This window comes from Octopus sinensis, linkage group LG1 (genome assembly GCF_006345805.1).
Source record: "Octopus sinensis linkage group LG1, ASM634580v1, whole genome shotgun sequence".
NCBI lineage: Eukaryota > Metazoa > Mollusca > Cephalopoda > Octopoda > Octopodidae > Octopus > Octopus sinensis.
This window is the reverse complement of record NC_042997.1, coordinates 82587727-82607052: the sequence shown is the minus strand read 5'-3', so window position 1 is coordinate 82607052 and position 19326 is coordinate 82587727. Positions and strand designations below refer to the sequence as shown.

The window sequence follows — 19326 nt, the reverse complement described above, 5'->3', positions numbered from 1 at the left end:
TTTCTGCAGGTATTTGATAACACCACTGCCAAATATTGTCAATTTTCAAGAGCCACAACTAGTTACTTCTGAAACCTTCTATGAACAGTCATATGTCAGTTTATCTGAAAAGAGACAATGCAGTTTCAAGAAGAGTTGAAATTAATGAATGCAAGATTTCACAGCCCTAGCTTCACTCTTTCATCAACAGCTTATGAACTGTTCAGCCAACCCTCCTTTTTGAGTGTATATATATATATATATGCCACACACATGCATGTTGTTTTTTGTTTCCATTGACAATATGCAACATTTGACATTCATTTCTCTTGTGTAAGTATCACATACATCATTTGGCAATTTCAACATGGAGTAAAAAATACCTTACTTAAAAATCCAGTGAGGGCAACAGAAAGACATCAGGCTATAGAATATAGCTTCAAGTTTTGTACCAGCATAGAAAATGAACATGACATTCAGAGACACAAACACTGGTTGTAATACTTATGACCACATGGTCAATCATCCAGCACCTTAACTATTGTTTCTTCTTATTCAGGATCAATAGGAAATTAACTATCTTCATTGGTACAATGTAAATGCTTGCCATAAAGCTTAACAGTAGGAAACACTTCTAGTCATACCAAAGTAATAAAAGCTAATGAAATCATTTAATGTTGCTCCACACAACATTGAATTATAATACTAATTGCTTAACCCTTTTGATACTAACCTGGCCAAAAAATTTTTTGGTTTATAAGACCAACCCGGCCAAGAGTACCCATTGTTATTTAAATGTGAATTTAAGCACAAATCTCGTTAGTACATTTGTGAAAATACGTGATTTCACTTTGTAAATAGTTGGGTTATAATATCTGACATTGCTTGACGTGATATCTGAACTCTGAATTTTGGGAGATTTTTTTCCACATTTTTTCGTCAACTTTGAAAATGGATTGGCGTTTCATGTTATCAAGCATTGATTCTGAATTTAAAGCCTTTTCAATGGAAAATAGGGAGATATCGAGAAAAAGAAAGAATGAGGTACAAAAGCACATGGTGTACAATAAATAGGATATTTCTGTATCCAAAACCGAAAGCAGCAATTCTGAAGAAACAAAGCGGAGATAGCAACATTAGATGATTTTACATTGGAATGAAGTAAAAACTTTAAAAATGTTTTTATTAGCAATTTTTTCTGAGGAGATAAGAGTTTATCTAGTCTTTCTTAGGAAGTGAAACCATTAGACTTATTTTTTTCAGTATGCTTGTTTGAAGCGATCACTGTGGAAACAAACACAAAAGTTGGGGATCAAAGTTCGAAAAATTTGTGAAGCAAATACTGGGTACTGCTGTGGATTTAGTTTTTATACAGGGAAAATAATGTTAGTCAGCATGGCCTAGGGTACGATGTGGTCTGGAATTTATCACTTCCATACCATAACCAGGTCCGTATACTATTTTTTGACCGATTTCTTTAGTTCGGTCAAACTTGCAGGATTCCAGTTTATTTCACCTATTCTGTTGTGCATTAAATTCAACTGATGATCTAGTGATGTGCACAATTCTTCTGTATCAAAATTTTGTTGCATACCCATTGAATATTAACTGATGATTTCATTTTGTATGGTGATGTTTAAACAAAATTTTAATATTTTTACCTGTAATTAAAGTCACTTTGAGACAAAAGTTTTGCAATAGAATTGATTAAGAACCCTTTCTTTAATTGTTCCACATATCACATTAATATGTTGATAAGTAAAAAAAGTTACAGTTGTTTAATGAAACTAGTCTGAATTCATGATTATCTTAGAAATTTAATTGAAACTCATGAGGGGTGTATTTTGGTCAGAAATGAAGTAACGAAAGGGTTAAGACACTAATCAAACCTACAGCTTTCTATGATTAATATATAAATAAGTTAATAGAAACATATCCAGCATTAGTAAATGCAATTTTTAAAATATCTCCACTTGTAAGAATTTCTTTTTTGTCTTTTTGATCTAGCAATGTGGAAATTCCCCTACCAATACCAAAATGGATGGATATTATAAACTATTTGTTGCCAGTATATTTTGGATTTGCAGTAATTTATGATGGGTTTGTTACAACAACAGATTACTTGGAATCTCTTAAACACAATAAAACACAGCGTGCTTTATATTCTCAGCAATAAATTAAGACATTCCACATGATAAATCATTGCCAAAACAATTGTCTTCCTCTTTAATAAAAATTTATTTTTAAAGTCAAATATTCATTCTCTAAAACTTGTTCACTTGTAACACATGAGCCTCTTACATTTTAGGGATATTTAGGAATACTAACAGCCATCTTCATCTACAACTTAGTAATTTGAAAAATATTACTAAAAATAAAAATGCCAGGAATAAATGTTAAAATTTATTCATGATTTTCATATTAATGGTTTAACTTATACAAAAGAAATTCTTGATCAAACAAAATGGCTGTTATGACAAACACTAAAATGTATTGCGTATATTTCATAAGTTAATGATGTAATTATTCACCAGCCCTACTTACATGAAGGAAGACCAATGAGGCCAACTTAGACAAATGAAAATATATAAAGACCTTTAAGTGAGAAAACATTATGGCAGCCATATTGGATCTTTTCCTTTTGATGGACGGAATTTTCTAGTTAACTAAAAAATTTGAAACTTCGTATACTGATAGAATGTGTCAAAAGAAAACATTATTGTAATTTGTAAGTTTAATGTAGTTTAATTCGAAGAATTTTAACCAATGAAATCTCAGCATTTGCTGCATTATCGATATTGATAAAGAAACATAGCAGACGCATACACACACTCTCTCTCTCAAACACATACATATACATTTGCACAAGTACATAGTAATTAATATATAAGCGTACACACACATTCGTGTGTTCGCACTGGTGTCGATAGAATCGACTTAATACTTTTGTCCCCTCTGTGTTCTGCCCCCTTCCACAACAAATTTACACAAAAGGTAAATAAACCAGAAGGGGGGGGGGGGGGTCAATGTTTCATCGTTTAGGGGTCGATAAATTAAGTACCAATTACACACTGGTGTCGAAATTTTTTTCCCCAATTTATATCACAGCCTCCGACAAGCTGGGGCATCCTTTTATGAAAAAATATTTCGCAAATTTTTACAATACGACTCACACTCCACGCGCAAACTCTAGGCCGCTTTAGGCATATTATTGTTTTGTTTTTGTTGTTTCCCTTTTCGGTAAAAAAAAATAAAGAAAATATCGTTAATATTTCTATTGGGCGACGAAATTCATTGATTTAAGAGATATAGCTGTTATTTCTAGCACATACAGAAGAGATAAGGATGAATAAGACGTGTGTGTGAGTTTTTAGACGCAGCAAATGATTTGAACTCAAATGCTAGGATTTCATTGGTTAAAATTCTTCGAATTAAACTACGTTAAACTTACAAATTACAATTTTGTTTACAATAATGTTTTCTTTTGACACTTCAAATTGTTTAGCTAACTAGAAAATTCCATCCATCAAAAGGAAAAGATCCGCCATATTTTTTACAGAAAGAAATGTCATTTAGTGGCAATCTTGTTAGTATGATTGACTTTTTTGCAATGAAACACGTTAACATTTCTACCACTTTTAACAGTACCAAACATTTCTAGTCATACCAAAGTAATAAAAGTAATTTTTCATCTAGCAATGTGGAAATTCCCCTGCCAAATTCTAAATGGATGAATCTGATAAACTATTTGTTGCCAGTATATTTTGGATTTGCAGTAATTTATGATGGGTTAGTTACAATAACAGATTACTTGGAATCTTCTAAACACAATAAAACACTGTTTAGATTCCAAATCTAAACAGTCAATTCACCCCCCCCCAATTCATTTTTAAAATGAATTTAAAGTAACTCATTATTTAGTTAGTCTTTAGAATATAAATAACTTGGGATTTGGAAACAGTTCTGAGCAAATTTCTCTCAAAAAAGTTCAAGCAATGTATCTTTTGTATGAAAGCCAAAACCGGATAGTATTGAGATACTTATAATCTTGCCCAAGAACTTGAATGTCCATATTTGCACGAGAAATTGGATGTGACATGGATACTACATAGTATTTTTTGTTTCACATTCATTTTCTCATGCAAAAACAGGGGACATGGTCCATGTTCATGCTACTTTTCTGTTTTTACAGCTGAATGCCTTTCTAGCAGGGCACAACATTGAAGTTAAAATGGCAGTCTGCCTCGCAATAAAAACAATAAGCTAAAATTAAATGTTATAATATTTATTTACTGGAGAAAATATTTTAGAATCTTAGTTTTTGGAAAAACCATCTGTTTCTACCAGTCTTGTACCTGAAATAAGAAAAAAAATTTCATCAGACAGAATGTTTAATATAAGTTCTACCAAATGACATAAATCAACTATACAATATCTGCATTGAAATGGTTGACAATATAATCTGCCTGTAACGGACAATGAAGAAACCTTTAGGTAAAACAATGAAATATGTAAGGCTATAAAACAAGAATTATGTATTGCAATGGAATTTGTTCTTTCATATTATTAGATGTTTTCACTGACTTCAAGTAATGCAAACAAAATCCATTTTATTACATCTTGCTATTAGAAAGGAATGAAGCTTAACAAAGCAGTTGCTTTTTGTGGACTTTCCAACACAAAACAAGTTTTCATAAAATCAAGAAAATCAATTTACCTCTCTTCTAATTTAGCTTTCACTTCTCGCTTCGCTCTGCGTTTCAAAGCAGGATCTCTGAAAGCATCTTTGTTTACATGAGATTTGTCCAAGACGACATCCACAGAATACCTACAACAATATTTCAAGTTATAAATTTTATAACAGAACCAAAATAGATTTATTCAAAACCTCTTTTCATATTAATTTCTATTTCTCAATGTGGTGGATTCTACAAACCACTTGGCACAAGTAGCAAAAAGAGAAGCAGTTTCGTATTTTGACGGCATTCATTCAATAGTTTCAAATAAAGCTCCCTTTTTACAAGATTAATGCATAATTCCCAAGATAACCAAAGTAACAGATACTTAAGAACTTAAGAGCAAGAAAGAAAAAGAGCATTTTGGAACAGATTTTTATCTTTGATGCATGTGACACTATTCTTTATTTATGAAGCCACTAATGGAGATTCTTCCACAAATTCGCTATTAGTAACTGAATTTGGATAATTGAACACACACACAACAGCTGGTACATGATAAATCCAAAAATCTGAAATGCAATTTTCATTCATAGGAAACAAAAAACTTAAGCAATTAGAAACTGGGCAAAAAGCAATTTGCATTAGCTATAAAAAGAGCTAAAGATGTGTGATTAACAACTAGTTTATGTTTCACTTATTTCCTCAGTGCAATTCCACAAACACTTTAAAAGTTTCATTGATGTACACATATCGCAATCTATCAACATCAATGGAATTTGTAGCTGTGATACCAGTGCCGGTGGCACATAAGAGAACCATCCGAACGTGGCACGTAAAAAGCACCATCCAACTGTGGCCGTTGCCAGCTTTGTCTGGTCCCCAAGCCGGTGGCATGTAAAAAGCACCCAACACACTCACAGAGTGGTTGGCATTAGGAAGGGCATCCAGTTGTAGAAACACTGCCAGATCAGACTGGGCCTGGTGCAACCTTCTGGCTTCCCAGACCCCAGTTGAACCGTCCAACCCATGCCAGCATGGAAAGCGGACGTTAAATGATGATATCTAAGAATAAAAACTTATCAATCTTTCAATATTATTACAATTTTACACCCACCCCACATCACCAATAGATATGAAGTTAATGCTGTAAAAATAATTTGTTACTTGAGAATACAATATAAGTTTTTTGTAAAATGAGATAAAGAAAAAACTAAATTGAATGCAAACAAATCAAAATCTTAATTGAGAAAAAAATAATTATATTTCATAAATATCCAGAAATTTAACCCTGCTTCAAAAAAATCCATATCACTCGTTTTGAATAATTTTTACAAGTTTGCTTTACATTCTCTGTTCAATGGCATATTTTCTTGACAAGTGAAGCTGTGTATTTATTTGTAATACCTATTCATATTTTATAGTTCTTTTAATTTATTTACTATGTCCAATTGTAAAGGACATTTATTTCTGTATACTATATAAAAAAATTAAACATCAACAAGGTTTAAAAATTGATATTGTATCTCTTATAATGCAAAGGAATTAATCACATGGGGAAACAAGTCATGTGGTCTGCAAGTTCAACCACCTGCATATTTATTAGGCTAAAATAGAAGCTCTGTGTTTGTGTATATAGCAGGAAGATATACATATTGCTAAGAAATTACCTATAAATTAGAGCATCAAATGAAAAACACTTTCCCACCTAGACTGACATTTGCTTTCAAGATTGGTTTCAAACTTTTGTACAAAGTCAGTAATTTTGACCTTGGCGGAATTTGAACACACAACGTAGAGACAAAATGTTGCTAAGCATTTTGCCTGGCATGCTAGCAATTCTGCCTGTCCACCACCTTCACCTGGACTGACATTTCCTCCCAACATTGCCACCAGATGTGCAATAAACCAACAATAAGTGTCTTGGAAGCTTGTAACCAAGAATACTTTGTTCACACATGCATGATATAAAAAAAAATCTAAGAGGCACACACTCAGAAATTACTTGAACTGAAAGTAAATTCTTCCATAGAGATGTTTCTGCAAAAACGCTTTTACTAACAAACCAGTGTTAGCAAAAGTTCCAAGTTTTTGGTAGAATTTTTTATAGCAAGCACAAAAATTAAATCCAGCTATCAGAAACTGGAAACAGAATGCAACGCTGCATAAAAAGTGTCTTAAAACAACAGTAAACCAATTGCAGTTTTTGTGATTTATAACTTACTGCAATCCCATATCAAAGGTGGTCTTCACTGAATACTTGTAAAATCATTTTTAGGTTCCACAAGTGGTTAGCTAGCTGAGTTCTGCACCAAGTAAATTATCAAATCCATTTAAGAAACCAAGCATAGAATGCAGTTTCATTAACTGTAAAAGTGCATTAAGACATGATTAATATTCGAACAATTCTAGTATGTGTATATTTATTCCCTTTCACAACCACTTAACCCTGAATGATATATTACCAACTCTTATACTATCCCATCTACTTAATTCATTTTAGATGTTTGAGTGAATCAGTGCCGTTGTTAATTTGTCATGGAAATACTATTAGCTTTATTAGTGATGTAATCTAAACCTTTAACAATTAAAACTTCTATTTTGCATATTTGTACTTGATTTCAGTTTAGCTAACCACTGTACATACTTTTAAAACCAAAATGAAGGATGCATATAATTATTAATTGCCTCTGCAGATGCATATATTTATTAATTGCTCAAACCATAATTCATTATAGCCTTCATTTCTGCTTATGTCATATTCTAATGCCAATAATTTTTTTTTAATCCTTTTTAGATTGTGTTACTATATTTCTAAACAAAATACACCTCTAATGTATTTCAATTAAATTCTAAAATAATCATGAATTTAGACTGGTTTAATAAAACAACTTTACTTAACATATTGTAATTTTTGAAACTCAATTCAACAAAAGCCTCTTAACCAAATGTTTCATAACTTTTGTCTCAAAAACGAATCTAATTACAGCTAAATTCAACAAAATATTAAATTATTTAAACATCAACATAGAAAATGAGAAGCTAATTTTCAATGAGCATACAAAATTTTAATAATAGAGAAGAACTGTGCAAATTATTAGATTATTTAGTTACAGAGCTTAAAGAGTTAAAGTGGCATACCAAAGTCACTTGAGCTGCAGACAAAAATATTTTCTCAAATGTTTCTACAAACAAGCCATCACAAAGTAGTTTTGCAAAAAATACAAGCTGTAGAAATTTTTATATAGCAAGCATAAAAATCGAATCCAGCTATTAGAAACTGGGCACAGAGTGCAGCTTGCATGTTTCTATTTAGATAAATTTTAATTCTACAACTTACCTAGTAGGCATGAGATGGTTATAATTGCAAACTTTGATGAATGTCTTAATCTTAGATCTCTGCTTCAGCTTCTTTTTGCTCATGCGTTTTGTCACTTTGCGGGGATGTCGGTCAATTCCTGCTACTAAAGCATGGGAATATCCTTTGTCTTGAGTACCTTCATCATAATTCTGAAAAATAAATAAATAAAAAGCACTTCGGGTTAACCCTTTACCATTCACATTCTATCAAAAGTAATGCTTATTTATTCACATCGTTTTGAATAAACCATGCAGTATCTTGTAGCTTTGAGATTTTGATGAGGTAATTGTCAATTTTTAGAATGACATTGTAGGGTTGGTAAGAAGCCAGGTCTGACCAGCTTGAGCTGTATTTTGGTCAAATATAGTCAGTTTAAATACTAAAGAATTAAACATAAAATGGATATCTTAGTAACTCATATCAACTCCAATTTATAAATGTCACCAGTTTCAGTTCAGAATAAACAAAAATCCTTTTTGTGGGCGACTGTTTTCTACTTTGGAAATTTTCAGTATTTTAAACCAAAGCCAAAATCTCACTACTGTCTCAAAAAGCATTCAAAATCAGAAATTGGACAAATGACAATGATCTCCAAAGTCTAACTTCCAGTAAAAGCCTTCTTATAGAACCGAAAACAAACAGTCCTGAACCAAGATTGTTGATGCAGTTGCTCAACTATTTATTGCAAGAGAGTGAATACTTTATTAGTATTATTCTTCTTCCACACTCAAGAAGAGAACAGCATACAATAATAGATAACAGAGTTTGAATCTAACTTTGATACTGAAATCTACCCAAATTCCAGAATTGAGTGCCATACTATAATGGCAAAAGAAACTTTTGGTCAATCCCAACTTAGTATTTAATTCTACAAAAGCTTGAAAATTCAACAGATCACAATATTTAATATATTTTACACTTGGAAATAACAAAAAAACATAAGAGAACAGATCAATGTTACTAATTTCAATAAATACCAACAATCTAATACTTGCTTAAGCACAGCCAAAACTCATTGGTTAATACAGGAGCAATGAAGAACCACTTGCTTCCAGAAAGGATGGTAACAAATCAGGCATTTTTTCTAAATTCTATATTGTCCAAGAAATCAAACAGTCCCAATGAAAACTACACATCCGTTGTTATAGTTACTACTAAATGGTTTTTACCTCTGAATTAACATCCAGGTATACATTATTACAGAACATTAAGGTGATTGTAATCACTCAACCTACTACAAATAACAGCCCAACTCCCACTATTCCTCTCAAATAACCCAGTTTTAGTAAAGAACATATCAGATAATGTAGTCAGGATTCTCAGTACATAGGATGGGTTGGTCAGGACAGGAGTCTTTTAAAAGTCTGATACAAGACTAAATGACAACTTAAGGAATAATAAATTAATGAAAAGAACAGGTATACAAAACCTTAACAATGATGGCTTTCCTGCCAGCAAATCTACCGTTCAGGATCAACACCACCTTGTTAGCTTTCATAAACTTCTTCATGGTTGTGCTGCAAAAAACAAATATATATTTAAGTGTTCATTCTGATGAAAAAAAAGAAAAAGAAATCAAACATTTATTGCAAACAGAAACTTTACTAGCAATCCTTGAGTTTAGGAATCACTTTCACTTGTTATCCAGTGGTTAATATTTTAAGAGAGATGGCCTGCAAAAAATGTTTTTCCCTTAAGTTTGCAGACTGCTATCATGCTTGAATTCTTTTGCCTTGTTCAGAGGTACAGGCATGGATGTGTAATTAAGAAATGCACTTCCCAACTATGTGGTTTCAGGTTCAGTCCTGGTGCTTTCTGCTATAGCTAGCTATAAGCCAACCAAAGATCTTCTGAATGTACTTGGCAGACAGAAACTGAAACCGGTTTTGCTTCTTTCGGCTAAATACGTCTCTCCTCTTCACATTACACAACTGGTATGAGTACAACCATCATACAAGTGGTGTTGACTGCTTCCTATCTTCAATGGAAACCTGTCCAGCCATGGAGAAATAGCTTGCTTAGAAACAGATGCAAGTTTTCAAAAAGGATATTTGTCCACAGAAAATCTGCTTCAGCAAATTGATTGACCACCCAAGTATGAAAAAGTGGAGGGGGTGCATGTTTGTAATTTCCAACATCTAAAACGTAGGAATCCGAAAAAATTTTTCCAAAAAATTGCATTTTTCAAGGAGAGGTGCGAAACTGGATTAGCACTGAGAATTATTAGAAAATTATACTTGGCTAGCGCAGGGTACAAATTGTAGATATATCTCGAAATAACAAGTAGGAAGGCGATCTTACGGTATTAGTAACAAGACTGTTATTTATAAACCACGTGGGTTTATTTACATTTCTGAAGATCGTCAGTTTCCGTAAATATATATATATATATATATATATATATATATATATATATATATAAAAAGACCTACATATATATACATAAATGTGTATATATATATATATACAGTTATATGTATAGATGCGTATGTATATATATATATATTATATATATATATATATACACATAGTTCTACATATATATATATACAATATATACACACACAAACATAGATGTGGTTTTGTGTATATATATATATATACGTTTATACACATCTGTCAATAATTTGCAGTAAATAGATGAAGTTTAGCCATTATTTTATTTTAATTAACGCCCGTTTAGTTAAACAACCACAAACGGCCGCTAACATGTCTTGGCGAAGGTAAAGAATATGTACACCCGGTGATTAGGGTTACAGATTTTGTTACGCCGAAAACCGATAGTTTTCTTTACTTCAGCCCGTTTTAATTCAATCAACAATGAAAGTGATAGCCTAATCAAACATTGCCAACTTGTTTTATATTTTTCAAAGCCATATTGTTTGTTTCGTAATTTAATTTAAATGGAAAAATATATAGGTTCGAACAGTCTGAAATGGAGCTAAATTTCTCGTTTTTTAAGTGCATATCAATGAATTTGGAGATTGAATATTTAATTTCGCTTATCAAGTCCTCCTTAATCATTAATATAAAAAATTAGAAGCCAGTAATTACATATTTCTATAGAGTCCCAATATATTTATAAGACACAGTAGGGATAGCCGAAGCAGGCAACACACGTCTTAAAAGTCATAGATTGAATAAACCAACCATGTGATAGGAAAATGGTTTGCTTCGGCTCAATTGGAAATATCAAAAGTACGATCACATATTATAAAGAGGTGAATTCCAGAGTTTTGTATATCGTAAGATGTAAATACTGTTTTAGGACAGACATTATTCAACTTCACTAACCATGTGAGTCAGCCTCCATTAGAGATTATATATAGAATAAGTGAACTTTTAAAATTATGACTATTTATCAATAGAGAGGGCAAATTTGCTTTCTTTTGAAAGACTTCGTGGAATTATAATAAAAGAAAAAGAGAAGTTTTAAAATATAATGCATATGTGATGATTAACATAAATGCACCCGACATAATTCTAAAAATAATTGAACTTTAAATGAATCATAATTTTAAAAATATGAACACCAATAAAATATAAACACTTCATTTAATAATAAAATTGCAAAACATAACTAATAATTCGCAGTAAAATAGATGATTCACAATGATTTTGTTATAAGAGAAATTTTTACCGACATTACCTTACACACGGGCAACCGGAAAAGGAAAGACTGACGAGAATTTACGTCAATGAACGTAATGTCACGAAGTTTCAACGTTGATATAAAATAACGCTGTAGATGGACGGAAAACGAGTAAGTAATTTTCAATGAAATATTGCTATTAAAAATTATAGCAAAAAAATGTCATTGGTGCCATAAAAATAAAATAGTTTGCGAAGAACTTATTAATTAAAAATATTTTCTTCTTTAAAGTATTTAGCATTGACTTTATAGTTAATTGTATTTCAAAACTATAGTAAACGGTGATCTTTTTTAAAGGGAGATTACTGATTCTTCATAATTGCACAAACAAAAGTAAACTACTCACTTCAGCTTAATCTGCAAGTTGCGTGTTGATAAATTTATCCAAATTTTAAAGATGGGGAAGAAAAAGCAGAAGGATCAAGAAAAGGTAACGAAAAATTATAAATTTACTAAATCTGACAATATTGATAATTCCGATGATTCAACGCCAAAGATTATACTAAATGCCAATATGGAAAAAAAATTGATTACGATGATACTTGATTGGAAAAAGAGTAAAAAACTTGTAAAAGACGTCAGTGAAAGAATGACAACAAAAAGACTGACGGATGTATATACTTGTTTGGCGCGTGCCGGGTTCAAACACAACCAGATAGAGTCTGCTATGAGGAGCACACTGATATACGGCGGTGATCTTGTTGATTCCCTGGACTGGCTCTGTCTCAATATTGCAAATGACGATCTTCCTTCAGAATTTTCCGAAGCGTTAAAAAGAGAAGAAATAAAGAGGCGACCAGGATTTAAAGAAGAGCAGGTAGATAAATCGCAAATTTCTTCTGGTTATCAAGTAGTTGAAAAACCTGTCCAAAAGACAAGTGAGAATAAGGACAGCCGTTTGCCTGAGGGAGAAGGTGGAAAAAAAGACTGGGTGAAAAACTGGATTATGCAGTATGCCGAAGAAGAATCTGACAGTGATTTAGAAGAAAACGCTGCACCGATAGATCCAAATATAAAATACAAAGCTTTAAGTTCTTCTTTAGATTCTACAATAGTACTCGCTGAACAAGCGAAGAAATCTGGAAACAAAGAAAAGCAGAGAGAATACTCAAAAAAGATCCGGCAAATGCGGCTAGATATGGACGAATTAGCTACCCATCCAGGCTTTGATCGTAAACTTGCTGGAATTTCTCTTTTAGCACCCGCCAAACCTGAACCTAAACCTTCCAAAGTACAACCTCCGAGTTTGACCATATCAAATGCTAGTTCAGGTGCTGGAACTAATAAAGCTTTGTCTAAGGCTAGCTGCAACTCAGATGTATCAAAAAGCACACCAGTAACAGCAAAGTCAAAATCCGCCAAGAAAGCTAGTGATGAAGATCTTGCTCTTGATATGTTAGAGAATATGGCAATTGGTGATGCATCAAAACCTTTGCCTGAGAAAAAGAAAGGAGAATCACCTATAGTTAGCCGTAGTTTTGAGTACACAAAACAACAATGGACTGGGAAATCACCTAAACAATTCCTTAATGACTGGACTCGGAAAAACCTCCCTAAAAGTGACTTAGCCCATTATGAAAGAGTCCATGTGAAAAACTTTTACAAATGCAAATCTTCCATTACCAAGAAAGATGGTTCGCTACTTACTGTTATACCAGATATTCTTTGCCCCTCTGTAAAAGAAGCTGAACATGTTGGCTCTACTCTATTACTCTATAATCTCTGCAGAGGACAACCAATCTATCAGTTACTTCCACCTCCTTATCGAGATTTATGGCTAGAATGGATGGAAGCAGAAAGAATTAGTAAACAGAGAGCTCAAGAAATTAATAACAAACCCAGAGATACCCTTGTTGCAAAATTGCTGAAAGAACTCAAGTTAGCCCCAACGCTCTCCAAATCTAAAGCTGAAAAACCTTCAGATGAGCATAACAGTGATGACAGTGTATGTGATGACTGGTTCTTAGCAGATGTGGATGATTCTGAAGAAATTGAAGAAAAATCCAAAGAGAAAAAAACTGTTTGGAAGCCTAGGGTTAATGAAATTAAAGGCAAATTTTTGAAAAAGATAAACAGTAAGAAATATAATGAATATTTAAATCAACGGCAATCACTACCTGTATTTGCATATAGAGAAGACATACTTGCTCAAATTGATCGCAGCAAAGTTGTTGTGATTGCTGGAGAAACTGGTAGTGGAAAAAGCACACAAATTCCCCATTTCCTACTTAAAGATAGAATTTTGTGTGGAGAAACCTGTAATATCATTTGTACTCAACCACGTCGAATCTCTGCTGTGAGTCTTGCAAACAGGGTTTCTCAAGAGCTAGGAGACGACCTGCCTGGTTCACCAAACTCCTTTTGTGGTTATAAAATCCGATTTGAGTCTAAATGCTGTCCTACAACTTGTTTAACTTATTGTACTACAGGTGTTGTGCTGCGTCAGTTACATTCTGATCCTAGTTTTAAAAATGTCACCCACGTCTTAGTTGATGAAGTACATGAAAGAACAGTGCAATCAGACTTTCTTTTGATTATTCTGAAAAGACTTCTTGAGTCACGTGATGACATTAAAGTGATATTAATGAGTGCAACTATTGACTGTAACCGCCTCTCTGATTACTTCAACCATTGTCCTATCATTAAAATTCCAGGCCGAACATTTCCTGTTGATGTTTTCTATTTAGAAGACATCATAGAAATGAACAATTATGTCTTGGAAGAAGATTCTCCTTATTGCATCCCAGCAGCAATGCTCCGTGATGAGCAGAAAACAAGTGTTGAAATCACTGGCACTGGAGGAACTAAGCAGAAAACAGATCTGTATTGGTCAAAGGAAGATATCATTGATGCAAGTGGACTTGACAGAGACAAATATAGCAAACATACTCGACTAACTGTTACTAGAATGAAACCTTACAAAATTAATTTGGATCTAATTCTTCATTTACTTAACTACATAGATGAACATGGGGAAATTACTGATGGTGCCATTCTGATATTTCTTCCAGGATTAGCAAATATACAAGAGCTCTATGAATTGCTCCAAAGTGATCGCAAATTTGCTAATCCCCGACGATTTAAAGTGCTTGCTCTACATTCTGTTTTGTCATCTGAAGACCAAAGCACTGCATTTCTGTCTCCACCTAAGGGAATTCGAAAAATTGTGCTGTCTACAAACATTGCTGAAACTGGCGTTACTATTCCAGATGTAGTGTATGTAATTGATGCTGGTAAAGTAAAAGAGAATCGATACGTTGAATCAAGTCGAATGAATGCTCTAGAAGAAGTTTTTGTTAGTAAAGCTAGTGCTAAACAACGGTCCGGTCGTGCTGGGCGAGTACGCAATGGCATTTGCTATCGACTTTATACCAAAGATAATTATATGAAATTTCGTGAGTTTACTGTTCCTGAGCTTCTTCGAGTTGCTCTCGAAGAGCTCTGTTTACATATCATGAAATGTAACCTAGGCAAACCAGAGGAATTTCTCCAGCTTGCACTTGATCCACCTCAGCTACAATCTATCTCTAGAGCAATGATGATTCTTGAAGAGGTTGGGGCTTGTGAAGGAGAAGTGTTAACACCACTTGGATATCATTTAGCAGCACTTCCTGTACATGTTTCCATTGGTAAAATGCTTATTTTTGGAGCAATGTTTGGTTGTCTTGAACCTGCAGCAGTCATTGCTGCTGCAGTAAGTGGAAAATCTCCATTTGTAGTTCCACTTGAAAAAAGGTCGGAAGCTAATATGGCTAAGCAGAATTTATCAACAGCTTGCTCTGATCATCTCACTATTTATAATGCTTATTCTCGATGGAAAACTGCCCGCAAAGGTGGGTTTCAGGCAGAAAATGCATTCTGCATGCAGAACTATCTAAAAAGAAAATCTCTTATTGAAATTGAAAATGTAAAGACAGATCTTATAAAGCTTATCAAATCTATTGGATTCTTAAGTCGACAGGATGAGAAACTACTGACAGATCCAGATTCTGTTGATGGAGTTCATTTAAATCCAAAATCATGTGCTGTTATTAAGGCAGTCATTCTTGCTGGATTATATCCAAATGTGGCAAAAGTTTGTTCAGAGAAAGATCCGGATGGTACAAGTCGGATATGTGGTGCTGAGACACCTCAAGGACATGCATTTATCCATCCTAGCTCAGTCAATCGAACACTACAGGCACAAGGCTATATGCTATATCAAGAGAAAACCAAGCAATCACAGGTATATCTTCGAGACTGCACATTGGTCTCTCCATTTCCCTTATTGCTTTTTGGTCACAATGTAGTTGTACAACATATTCAGCAAACTGTAAGCGTTGACAAATGGATTATATTTAAGTCACGAGCTCGGACTGCTGTCATCTTCAAAGAACTTCGTAACCTATTGAATGAACTTTTAAAGCAAAAATTAGATGACCCCAAAGCTGATTTCTATCAAGATAAATCAATATTGTCAGTTATTGATTTATTACAAGCAGATATTTGCTAAACAATAGTTCCCAGTTGCATACTTTAAATATTTAGGAATATTTATTTATAAGTATGTTTTTTTTTTCTCATAACATATAAAAGGAAATTTTAAATGAGATCTTAAACTGCTTTGTTAAAATAGATTCTTTTGTTATCTCTTCTGATTTACTTTCATTACTTAATCATAGAATACAAAAGTAATTTGCTAAAAGAATAAGGTAACCATCTTACAAATTGGAAAATGAACTTATAGTGAACCACATTTGAAAATTGAGTTGTTTCTTGATATATTTTTATTTTTTTTATTTTTAATTCTAATTGCTGTTCTGAAATGATTCCATGGGAGATTAGTGAGATGTATTCAGGTATTGTTAATATTCAGAAGTGAAACTAACTTCATTACTTCTTTGGTGTCTGATAAATTAAGGAGCTACAACTTATTAGGGATCTTGTGCTAACATTAAAAAAAAAACCAATGTTTTCTAGTCAAAATATTTTGGTGAGAGACAGGGCCAGGAAATATATTAGAGAGGAGATTCACAGAGTTGAGAGTACATTGTTTCCTTCAGTCAGCATGTGTCAGAAGATTATTAGTAAATACAAAACTTTTCCTAAGTGAAGTATGATTAATCTATTGAAATAGAATGGACCAGCCTATATACAAAAACCAGTACTTTAAAATATATTTGTAGGTGTTTGTGTCTTGTATGTTATTGATAACCAATGATAAAAGTGTTGAAGAGAAAACTTAAAGAACAAACAAATCCTGCCTAGTTTCAGTATTGTAAGGATCAAGACATGGTTGTGAGGAAAACTTATCAGTTTATTTATCAAAAGTATTGTTAAATTTTAAAAAACTATTGACTTGTAAATGGACTATTGTACATTACAATTGAATAAGGAATTTTAAGGCCAATACCATTACATTCTGCTTCACAGCAAGACAAAAGCAGCATCAATGGCAGAGATATTCTAGATTCAATCACTTTTTTAATCGTTTACATTGGAGCTTTTTTAATTGTTAGAAATTCTCCTTATGTCTCTTTTCTCTTAAGTTACCAATTCAGACATTCACTGTTACTTGATAACTATTTCTGCTATGACTTCAATGAAAAACTATTGAATAATACTTTCATGTCTCTCTCATCACTTGTATAAATTCATTAAAGTCTTGTATACAATTCAACTACTAACTGTAGCTGATGTCTGTGGTATTGAAATAATATAAAAGTTAATTCTCATTAAGATATTTATTAAAACATATCACAAATAACTTCATTGACTGTTCTGTTATTTCAAACTCCTTATTAAATTCCATTTTCTAATATTTCGTTTGAGTAGGGCAGTGAGCTGGCAAAATCATTAGCATGCCAGGCAAAATGGTTAGCGGCATTTTGTCTGTCCTTACACTTGTACCAAAATTTGAAACCAATATTTCTTTGGGATTTTAGGATGGTTGATTGATAGAATCGTTAGTGATGAATAAAATATTTTGCAGATTTTCTTCCAGCTCTTTACAATCTCGGTTTAAATCCTGCCTGGGGCAACTTTACTTTTCATCCCTCCAGGGTCAAGAAAATATAATAGTCCAAGTGTTGGGTTTGATGTCATCAACAAATTGTTACCCCCTTGACTAAATTAGAAACAAATATTTTCTGTGCGTTTTATTTTTAATGCTTTGAGTCAGGAAACACTTTACATATATTCAAAACAATATTGTATTGTTATGGTGTTTTTAACTCACATGGAAGGGTTGCATTATACACCAGTATCCCTACCATTATGAATATTAAGAAATGCTGGAATGTTATGCAGTCAAATAATTGTGCATTAAGAATAGTCTCCACTTCTGCAATAATAATCTCTAGACAATAGAATTATGTTGAGATTTCCTCTTCTGGCAAGTACTTACTTGATAATTGACCTCCTGTAATTTTCCTTCCTACAGCAAAGTGGACCAGCACTAACTGTGTTATATTTCATATAACATCTAACTTTATATACTATTCAGTGGATGTGAGACAAATATATACTACATTAGAATTGAGATCCTAAAACCTAGATACCATGGAAAAGTATTGGTATGGGTGCTCTGTCATGTAAAAAGCACCTAGTACACTCTAAAATGGTTTGCATTAAGAAGGGCATCCAGACTTAGAAACCAATCCAAAACAGACTATGAAACCTGATGTGGCCTGTGAGCTTGCCAGTTCGTGTCAAGCCATCCAACCCATGCCAGCATAAAAAATGGAAGTTAAAATGTTGATGAATAGAATACTAACTTATCGCAGGTACTGTTTTGGATATATTTGGTACCTAGTTTCCAGCTAGATAAACTGAGGGGAAATATAATTTTCTTGTCTAGAAATGTAACAAATCTTCAGTAAATTGTAACATCCAGCAGTAATTAATTTAATACTATACACATTAAGACAGAATAAGAGCAATAGGGTTATTGTTGTTTATAATGTGTTATAGGATTTGTTAAAATTTTAACTACTAATTTATAATTAACTTGCTGCAGAATTCTTGAACTTATAAATGTAACTTTTAATAATTTTAATATTACAAGCATTAAACTTCTGGCTCTTCATGGTCCTAGTTCAAATTGCACCAAGGTCACCTTTACCTTTCATCCCTTTGGTGTTGATGAAATGGCTAGTACCCTCCCTCAAAATTTCAGACCTTGTGCTTATAGTAAAAACAGTATTACAAGCATTAATTAGCGAGGAGAGAATCTATTCCATGTTTACTTAACGATAATAATATTCAGGGTTGGACGATTTTGACTGAGGGCTGGCAACCAGATGGTTGCACCAGGCTTGCTTACAATGTAGCTAAAAGAAAGAAATTCCAGACATCCTTAATAGTGAATTCAATAAACTGTGATGGCAGCTGCTCCATATATTGTCTTGTGAAGGCAATGGCCAGGGAAATGTAATGAACAAAGCACGTCACACTTGCCTTTATAAGTACACAAACACACCGGATTGTGGTTGCAACCTAGAACTATGAGAAAAGGGCTTGAATGAAGAAAATTACTTCATCGTCGTGTTGTTTGACGTCCTGCTTCAATGCTAGTGTGATCCTTTTCTTTAGTTCACCTTCTTTCCTCCTCCTCTCTCTCATCATCATCATCATCATTTAGCGTCCGTTTTCCATGCTAGCATGGGTTGGATGGTTCA

At 33.0% G+C, this 19326-nt stretch overlaps 3 protein-coding genes across 6 annotated transcripts in view; 2 read left to right on the top strand and 1 right to left on the bottom strand.

Moving 5' to 3' along the window:
• Positions 1 to 3854, top strand: part of LOC115215027 — a 106289-nt gene extending 102435 nt beyond the window's left edge. The window contains exon 18 of one of the 4 annotated variants that reach the window (XM_036502432.1): positions 3676 to 3854. In XM_036502432.1, coding sequence (XP_036358325.1) covers positions 3676 to 3838 — 163 coding nt within the window. In that variant the 3' untranslated portion in view covers positions 3839 to 3854. Of the gene's footprint in view, positions 1 to 1986; positions 2229 to 3675 lie in introns of those variants that run through there. The other 3 variants (XM_036502441.1, XM_029784160.2, XM_036502435.1) reach the window with 3 other exon arrangements.
• A 394-nt stretch (positions 3855 to 4248) lies between these two features.
• LOC115209393 (60S ribosomal protein L27) lies at positions 4249 to 11738 on the bottom strand. Its single transcript, XM_029777787.2, has 5 exons — positions 11666 to 11738; positions 9446 to 9533; positions 7996 to 8165; positions 4697 to 4807; positions 4249 to 4334 (listed from the first exon to the last, which is right to left on the bottom strand). The coding sequence occupies exons 2-5, from the start codon at positions 9524 to 9526 to the stop codon at positions 4286 to 4288; spliced, it is 411 nt and encodes a 136-aa protein (XP_029633647.1). The 5' UTR covers positions 9527 to 9533; positions 11666 to 11738; the 3' UTR covers positions 4249 to 4285.
• Positions 11739 to 11973: 235 nt separating this feature from the next.
• LOC115209386 (ATP-dependent RNA helicase DHX29-like) lies at positions 11974 to 17418 on the top strand. The gene has a single exon (XM_029777775.2). It carries the CDS (start codon positions 12066 to 12068, stop codon positions 16158 to 16160), a length of 4095 nt encoding a protein of 1364 aa, XP_029633635.1. The 5' UTR covers positions 11974 to 12065; the 3' UTR covers positions 16161 to 17418.
• Positions 17419 to 19326: the final 1908 nt, after the last annotated feature.

Bases quoted from the DNA above. Each gene is read 5' to 3' on its own strand.
- LOC115209393 (XM_029777787.2), bottom strand. From the start codon at position 9,526: ATGAAGAAGTTTATGAAAGCTAACAAGGTGGTGTTGATCCTGAACGGT. The intron at 8,166-9,445 runs GTTTTGTATACC...TTTATTTTTCAG, and splicing joins GGAAAGCCATCATTGTTAAG to AATTATGATGAAGGTACTCA. The intron at 4,808-7,995 runs GTAAGTTGTAGA...ATATTGTTGTAG, and splicing joins AACCATCTCATGCCTACTAG to GTATTCTGTGGATGTCGTCT.
- LOC115209386 (XM_029777775.2), top strand. From the start codon at position 12,066: ATGGGGAAGAAAAAGCAGAAGGATCAAGAAAAGGTAACGAAAAATTAT.